Source organism: Lytechinus pictus, chromosome 4 (assembly GCF_037042905.1).
Source record: "Lytechinus pictus isolate F3 Inbred chromosome 4, Lp3.0, whole genome shotgun sequence".
In the NCBI taxonomy this organism is placed as follows: Eukaryota; Metazoa; Echinodermata; class Echinoidea; order Temnopleuroida; family Toxopneustidae; genus Lytechinus; species Lytechinus pictus.
The window spans coordinates 10,069,425-10,078,662 of NC_087248.1; the positions used below are offsets into that span (position 1 = coordinate 10,069,425).

Here is a 9,238-nt window from a genome sequence, read left to right on the forward strand (position 1 = left end):
ATGTATATAGTGGTCAAAGCGAAGAACAATTACCAAGTTACTCACATGTGGAATTTCTAAATTCTTGTTCTCTTATAAACAAAACAAAGAAATCTCCAAAACATACTAGCTGACATGGAAACTTGCTATAAATACAGTGGCAAGACAATAAAGTGAAAAACAGAAAAGAAAAAACAACTTGTTAACATGAAATTAGTCTAAAACATTATAATACATATACATAGGCTGATAAATTCGTTCTGGCCATATTCTCAGAGAGCTGAGAAAAATATGCATACGCAGACTGATCAGTATATTACATAACAGCATACAAGCATGTTCTTCTCTTCGAAGACAAATCTTTGTAACATTGCATTGAAGAACACCAATGTAAAAAAATTACCTTGCTCTTTTCATTATAATATACTGCAACATGATGTGCAGTCTTTTTCTAAATATATATATATTTCATTTTTATATTTATATATTATATACCAAAAATAACAATTATACATACACATTTATATATCATCAAGATTCTATCGAACATTTGGCTCCATTTCTTTTATACAGAATGGATATTCAACACATCTTCAACTTTTGGAAGATTTTCTTTAGTGTCCACCGAAAGAAGAAAGAAAGGAAAGATATTGTGGGATCATAAAGCATAAATGGGTGCATCCCAAATAGAATTTTGAAATACAAGCTAATGCATCGCATTGATTTAGGGGCAAAAGTGTGTAGTTTACAAGTCCTGTTGCAGAAATAATTATGTTATATCACAACAACAACAAAAATCAAGCCAAGTTCCTGAACATGCTCTTTTGATTGATGGAAAAACAAGTAAAGTTTGATTGCAATTCTTTCTGCAACGGCCTCCTGAACTCTCTGTTTATCCATCAAAATTCATAGAATTATCAAGGCTACTTGTAAAGCACCTTAAACTATTGCAGACAGGTACAGGTAGGCATGAGAAGGTATATTGTGGTGATGAGAAGATGCGAGTGTATGAACACCAAAGTTGGTTATCAGTGTTCAGTGTTGAAGGTGTCAACCAAAGATTCATGTTGTGTAACACTGGTGTTTAACACTGATAACCAACTTTGGTGTTCATACACTCGCATCTTAAACACCGATACCTAACACTCTATCACAGAAAGGTGTTAACTAAAAATGTTTAAACACTGAGTTATTAAACCATTAATGTAGCAGGGTGTCAACAACGCACCTTCAACCAAATGACAAAAACTGTTCCTGGTTTGAAATGGACAGATGACTAATCTTATTTGATAATTATGTAGATAAAGACTTGGAAAACATTGACACGTAACATCACACCAGACAGACAAGTTTAAAGATTGTATGCATGCTATTCCTGACTACGGTGAAGACATAAATCTATGATTGCATTGATTCTGAACCGAGATCATTTTTAATCTAGATTAAGAATCGATGTCTTTTGCACGATTTCCCAAAGGCATCACATTTACATGCAAGTAAATGAAGATTGCTAAGAAACACCAAAATAGATGTAATAATATCAGAGCGGAGATTTGTCAAAAATGTATAAATAAATAGAGGTACAAAGATGAATTGTCCAAATAAGCACCTAGGGAACAGTAAAAAAAAAGAAGAAAAAAAGAAACACACTTGGTAAAAATTGCTGGAAAGGTAAAAACTACATTTGGAATGAGAATCTAGAAGCTCAAGAGCTATACATTTAGTTGAAGAAAAACTGAGATCAACTAAATGGATGGAAATCACTAAAATTTGTGCAACAAACATCTTTCCAATAAAATAATGTCTGTAATAAGTTACAATGCCTTTATCATCTCACTATAATCTATGAGAAATCTGATAATATTAATTTAAAATATATCACAGAAGTCAAATTCAATCAAAGTAGAAATTGTCCGATGAAATGAAAATTGATTATATTTGTTTAGAATACCACATGGTACATAATCATATCTATGGCTTATACCAAAAGAACTTTTTCTTTAAAATAATTTTTTTCAAAGATGAATATGTATCGAAGGAAGCACAAGTTTTCTGAGTTATGAGGCTGCAGCGTTTGCATAGGATAGACTTTAAAGATTAAACCTCAAAACCATTCACAAGTATGAACACCCCTGTAGGTTTCAATGGAGTTGATCTTACATGAGATGCAATATTAAAGGGGTCAATTAACTTTGTCAAAAGTAGACAAATTTGTTTGTGACCAAGTGAGAAGCATAACCACATCTCTTCCTAATGTATAATCAACAATTGTTGACCTTTACAGTGCAGCAGCATGTGACACACAGAGGCTATGCTTGCCAGAAGAGTTCTTAATGTTATGATGGTTTCCTTGAAAAATAATAGATGTCTTGGCTTATAAAGCTATGGCCATTCCTGTGTGAACTTAAGGACTGTAAATATGACTTGATTGGCAGTTTTTCATAATGCCTATAATCGAATAAAATTTGATGCATACCATGAATATTTATTAGCATAAATGGAGGGTTTTTTTTCAACAATGTCTCAACAATCTCATCAAATTTTGCTATTTTCCGTCACACCATGCCAATTCCTAAAGTTTATCCATTGACTAATAGGAGGACGAAAGGCTATATACTAGCCACAAGCAAGTATGCGGCATTCATGACGATACATCATTAAGTTTGAATTATTCAAAAGGTAAACAATTATCCCAAATCTATCAGTATAATAATCTTCCCCTTTTCCGTGAAAATTTGCTCTTTATGCAAGAGCTGCAATATCCAATCAACTTTGAAGACATGATAATATTCAAGCACTTGAGCGTGCATTTCAGTGCATCTAGTGTGACCTAAAATTTGTGTCTAACATCTGTGACCTAAAGAAACTAAGTAGACGGTTAAAAGCAGCATACAATTTTATTTCTATAAAAGATTTGTATCACCTTCATAATGGATGCACCATCATGCATAATATGGCATCTCTCCAAGAAGTATTTTAGTACCCCAAAACATATAGGATGGTTTGGGATAAGTCATCTTGCATCACAAGCAGAGACCACTTTGCTTTTAAGAGTTAATTTTCTGTTATATCAACATCTGAAGGCTTAGGACTGTATTCTGAACTCTGCTTAAAAAAACTAGGGGGGCGGGAGGTATTTAACCCCCCCCCCTTGCATTGAATTTGGAAGTCCACTGCAACTGCCAGACAATAGGACCTGCCAAAATCTTTGAACCATTTGGAACCAGACTTGAAGTTAACCAGAGTTCAAGATTAAGAGTTCAGAAAACAGGCCTCGAATTGTTTTCTAGAACAGAAAGTCGAATCCCAGTCAGGATATAACAAATTAAGATCCCTCTTTTCATATATTTGCATTAAATTGTCATCAGATTCATTGTTGTCAGTCATGAAATCAAGTAGATTTTTAACTTGAGCTGTAATTCTCTAATGACAAGGAACTTTGTGATTGTCCGATGAGAAGAAAAATCTGTACCCTTCAGCATCAAGATTGATTTCTACTTTTGGAAGATGGCGTAAAACTCCTAATTCATTGTCTCAATGCACTTCTCAGCATCAAGATGGACATCTACTTTTGGAATAGGGTGTCAAACTCCTCAATCATGATCTCAATGCACTTCTCAGCATCAAGATGGACATCTACTTTTGGAATAGGGTGTCAAACTCCTCAATCATGATCTCTACACTCTTCTTCTGGAAGTGAAGCATGTAGAGGTCATCGATGACGGGTTGGTTAGAGGGCGGTCTCATTAGGGTCGGTCCAAAGACGATACCAAGGTTTTCTACATTCATCTTGTTCTCTTCGTGTAACTGGGACACTCTGAAAAAAAAATGGAAGAATAACGGATTCAAACGTAATATTTTACATTTAATTTTTATTTTTAGATTCTTTTCAGGACTATAAAAAATATGTAAAGAAATACCAAGGATAATTTTAAAACTCAACTGAGATGTTCCAATGCAACATATGCATTCACCGCGCTTTTGTACACAAGACGTTAAATACGATGTTCCATCATATCTCATCTTCTAGATTGGGGGAAGGGGGTCATAAAGAGATTTGTCAGTGATTTTCATCAACAGATGTCATTATAAGCTACTGTAAGCCCTTGCCTCTGATTGGCCAAGAGCAGAATAGTCAGTGATAATCACAGACAACATTCTTCATGAAATGCTCTCTTGCCATATTAATTTGAGAAATTGTGGAAAGGAAGGAAATAAGACAATTCAATTCGCATTTATTTCATTTTCGGTTAAAAATATACATAATACAAAATATACAAAATTATTAACAAGCAAAAGTAATAATGAAAATGAAATGGGGAACTGCAAAAAAAAAGGCAATAGGTCTTGTACAATGTATGTGCAGTTCCCAAAACATTGATTATGTAGACTACATTGTAAAGAAAGGAAAATTGAAATAGTTACCTGACTAAATGAGCCATAAGAAGCTTTAGTGTGTGGTAGTGAGCAGGGAATGTTTGGTAGAGCTCATCTAAGGCATTACAGAATGAATCAACTTTCTCATGGACATTTTGTTTTTCTGTGAAGAGAGAAGTGTAAAAAAAATGTACATGAATTACACACAATCAAATATTTAGGAGGCAACACAAGACATACATTGTAAATATCCAACCACTTGCAGATTTATTATTACATGGGACATCATAAGAAAAAAAAAGCATAGTTTAAACATGTCCAAAGTCTTCTGGTATTCAATCCAATTAATGTCGCCCCAAATTCATATTTTCTCATTTCATTGTTTTGTTTTGAAATGGATAAATTTCATCATATTTTTCTATCTTGAATGTTACAAATGAAATTGGCACCAATGGAATGAGTAATTCCTTGAAGTCGAGCTCATTATCCATTCCCTATGGAGTTTTTTTTTAGTTGTGCTCATATGAATATTAAAAAAGAAGTTACTGATTGCTTTTATGAATACACAGTACATCATGAATAAAACTAATGAAATACATGTATGTTAATCCCTGAAGAAAAGTACATGACCTATGCCATGAGGTAAAATAAATTATCCACTCCCTGGGTAATATAATCAGTTGTGCTCATATGTATTTATTACTGGTTACTTCAATGAATGCATGGAACATTTTGAATGGCACCAACAGAATAGATCACTCCCTGATAAAACTTACATTATCCACTCCCTACGGAGTATTTAAATGTTGATCACATTAAATTACTTACTGGATTCCTCTCTGAATGCATGGTACACATAGAATAGCACCAATGGAATAGGTATCAAAGCCCCTTAATTTATGTAAAGCACATTATCCACTCCCTAGGGAATACATGAAGTGTGTTCCTATGAACTACTTACTGGTTGCTTCCATGAATGCATGGTACATCTTGAACGGCACCAATGGAATAGGTAACTCCCTGAGGTAAAGCTTCATGGCTCCTGAGATAGCGTTGGTATCAGGAAACTCTTTGGATCCGATGCGTGCCACCATACCATCTAAGAAAAATCAAGCAGAATTCTTTTAACCTGTTGACTACTGACTTCTGCAATTTTTCATAGGCTATGTACAGGGATCACCCGGTTGCAGTAGGCAATGGGTTAATTTAATTCATTGAGGTTTGCAATGTCCTAATGTCTTATTGTCTAGTTTATATTTAAATGCCTCAAAATCATACACATCTGAGGTAAAATTGGTTCATGCTTGTACCCAGATTAACGGATAAATAAATCTACCGGTGTGGTACAAGGTGTTCTATTTAACCCACCCTAGGGACACATTGGATAAAACTTGCCGATTGTGGTGATGTCACCTACAAAAGTAACGTTGCTTTGGCAGCAAGTCATGATTAGGGTTAATCATTCTCCCATCGATGGTTGAGTTTCCATGTATATTTTACGCAATACCAGCAACAGAACCAATTTCACAGTATTAAATCATGACCAAATGCACAAGTAGAAAAGGCATACATTTCTAAATACTTTTTGTTTCATGAATATTATTTCTGTTGATAAAATAATTTATGATATAATTAAGGTTTGCATTCCTGCTCTTGCAAACAAATTGGGACATCAAATATCATCCTTTTCTCCTTTTTTTGGCAACATTCTTATTTATCATTTTTAGATGATATACTGTCAATATAAGACATACAAAACATTTATGAAGGAATGACATTGATGGGATGATAACCATGTACTCAAAATTGACAAAAATTGAGGGCAGCTCAGAATATCCTTTACTTTAGAAATATAGCAATGGTAGCAACCTCATATGGTATGAAAACAGAATTCCTGTAGAGGATTTTTTTTAAGGCAAAAGAAATCATTATGTCATAAATTCATAATCAGGTTTTTCTTAGCTGTACTTTTTTTTTTACATTTTGAGGTACAATACTTGACAGCCCGGTGACAATAATTCAATGGAGGGAAATTAATAATTAGTTGAAAAGTAGGTAGTTGTTATTACCTTTATCAAATCTCTGTCTGATAAGCTCAACGTCGTCTTGCATGCCTGGTATCCTATATAGACCTTCCACCTCGAGACCTGATCAGCAAAGAAAAGAACAAGTTATGATCAATCAATCTCACCCAACTTATTTCATCTATATCGATATATAGATACATATCTATTTATGTAATGATTCAGCTATCTATCTATCCATCCATTCATCCATCCATCCATCAATCCATCCATCTATCTACCCATCCATCCATTCATCTATCTATCTACCCATCCATCCATCCATCTCATTTTTTTCTGAAAATTTTGGAAAATATGTTACTCTTCTTTGCTCATCTAAATATGGTATCTTTGACAATTTTAGAACAAAATGAACTCCGCAAAAAAACGCAAACAATAAACAATCATTGTACAGAGGATGCAATTCTAACTATATGCTCACCTCTGCTTTCGATCTCCTCGACACATCGCTCTACTACAATCGATGTATTAACACCATGTGCTCTGGCTAAGGTTGTGAGATCAACACTGTAAACTCTCTTGATCAGTCTAAGGTCGGGTGTACAATCTCTTGGTACTCTCTTTGAACATTGCTTGTGGGTACTTAGACCACAATCTGAAAAAGAAAAAAAATTACAAGATTATATTACATGGATTCTCGTCTGGACAGTCAAAATCTATGCCTCCACAATAACACGACCAAGAATAAAAACCTAATTTCTAAAAATGTTAGGATAATGACCAACGTATGAATAGGTGTACATGCATATGATCCTGCAAAATGTTCTTCAGTTATTATATGGCAAGGACATTTCATCAATAATTTGCCTTTGTCTTGCATCAAGCAGATAAAATAATGCACCCATCGCACAAAAGTAAGAATTGACAAAAACTCACTAATCGTAACTTCCAAAGAAACCTACATTATGAATAGTTGAAATGTTACACAATGATCAATGATGATAGGTGTGTGCATCAGGGCCCAAGTTACCCATACATTTTAAACCATTGGCTGCTGCAACCTCACAATCTCTAAGTATACCTAGTGAAAATGGATATTTCATCAGTCAACCAATTAACTATCAGACTTACCTGTACATTTGACTCCTTGACTCTTCAGACCCCACAGGAAGTTACCACAGAACATACACCAATTAAGACCTACAAATGTGTGCACCTAGAGAGAGAGTGAAAGATAAAGAAAAATACTATATTCAGAAAAGCAAATATTTAATAATAAATTGAATTTGTACTGAGAAATATTGATCAATTCTAACAGACAGGTGGTGTTTCACAAACATTTAAGCCTGCCAGAAAATCACAAATAATCGCCATTGTGTATGGTATATAACCATCATCGCATTGGTCAGATCACGCTCATGGTATGCCCTCTAATGAAAAGTAATCAATGACACATTAAATCCTATGCCCATTGGCATTCAACTTTCTGCCATAGTTGACTCTTTGTTAAACATCCCCATACAGTCGCTCACAGAATATCAATCGATGTTTGCTTCAAGTGGATGTATTGGTGAGGTTATCCCATTAATGAATGAACTACAATAATTAGAATCCATTCTGTAGGTATTTGCGTTGTGGCTATATCCTGCAAGCTTCAAGCAAGCACCCAAGTTGATCTCATCTAACTGATCAGACAAAGCAGGTGTAGGCAGAGTGGCAATTTACCTCTAGTACTCCCTATTATAACTAGGATTAAACCACGCGGGAGGAGACTAAATGGAAAATAGACAAAGTGGGAGTAAACCAAGAGGGGATCTACCCCTGGTTCTTACCTTGAAGACATGATCCTTTTCAACAGTAATGGGACCTTGAGTTGGTTTTAGATTCCTACCATCAACCTGTCAAAAGAAATATAGAAATAAGTTAATACCTGTAAACCTTGACACTTAATATCAATTAATCTTCTCTCCAAATTATGCATAAAATCCACATCTGTTAAAAGAACATTTGAAAAGATGGCACAGAACTATAAAATAACCTATGATATCAACTTGTGACAGCTGACATTACATAAGACCTGACAAATTTCACAGGACTTAATTTCCCTTTAGTCCTTTATTGGTACACACTTAAATCTTAGCCATGAATCTCATATCTCATCACAATTTCAAACTTGCCAATTCAAATATCATATATGATAAATGAATGCTTTAATCTAGACATGCTTATGAACAAACGTAGAATTAAATAATCAATGTGTGATATTAAAAATCTTCCAAAGGGGGTACAGCTCTAAACTTCAATAGCCTCCTCACCATTTGATGTCCAATGGGAGGGCCTGGTGGCGAATCAGGAGGCATGCTGTGTGGTGTACTGCCATTACTCCCCACCTGCGGCCTCATAAACGTAGCTTGTTTGGAGTATTTATCATAGATGGGTTCCTCGAACTCAATGCGCCCGATGTAGTCGGCCGCTTTTGTCTCCACGTACATGGTGATGAGGCCATCGGCCACCAAGTCGTGCACGGTGTCGAAGCGTTTGTCTGCAACATAATGTTGACCATCAAAGTATAGCTTGAAGTTTTTTGTTGCACCAAGTAATCTAAGAAAGAAAAAAAGAATGATAAATACAACATTAAAGTGTGCACTGAAAGCTTCAGAAGGGCATGATTGATTACAAATGACAAAACCTAATTCCATATTCGGTGGTATTAATTGATCAATATGAAGAGAGAAGAAAAAAATGAAAATCTCTGTAAATAAGGAAGAACATTTCTCCAGATGAATGTTTTTTTCAGAAAGTTGTATGTAATAATACATCCCATGAATAACAACTCTGATGAATCTTAACATGGGAGG

General features: G+C 34.7%; 1 protein-coding gene across 1 annotated transcript; it reads right to left on the reverse strand.

The window, feature by feature from the left end:
• Nucleotides 1–1,063: 1,063 nt before the first annotated feature.
• LOC129256387 (beta-chimaerin-like) lies at nucleotides 1,064–8,981 on the reverse strand. Its single transcript, XM_054894607.2, has 8 exons — nucleotides 8,696–8,981; nucleotides 8,213–8,278; nucleotides 7,512–7,596; nucleotides 6,862–7,035; nucleotides 6,426–6,503; nucleotides 5,318–5,455; nucleotides 4,405–4,519; nucleotides 1,064–3,796 (listed from the first exon to the last, which is right to left on the reverse strand). Exons 1-8 carry the CDS (start codon nucleotides 8,870–8,872, stop codon nucleotides 3,616–3,618), a joined length of 1,014 nt encoding a protein of 337 aa, XP_054750582.1. The 5' UTR covers nucleotides 8,873–8,981; the 3' UTR covers nucleotides 1,064–3,615.
• Between the last annotated feature and the right edge of the window lie 257 nt (nucleotides 8,982–9,238).

Coding starts and splice junctions, on each gene's coding strand:
- LOC129256387 (XM_054894607.2), bottom strand. CDS start 8,872: ATGTACGTGGAGACAAAAGCGGCCGACTACATCGGGCGCATTGAGTTC. Junction 8,279..8,695: donor CTCCCATTGGACATCAAATG/GTGAGGAGGCTA, acceptor TTCTTTTGACAG/GTTGATGGTAGGAATCTAAA. Junction 3,797..4,404: donor CTTATGGCTCATTTAGTCAG/GTAACTATTTCA, acceptor TTTTTTTTTCAG/AGTGTCCCAGTTACACGAAG.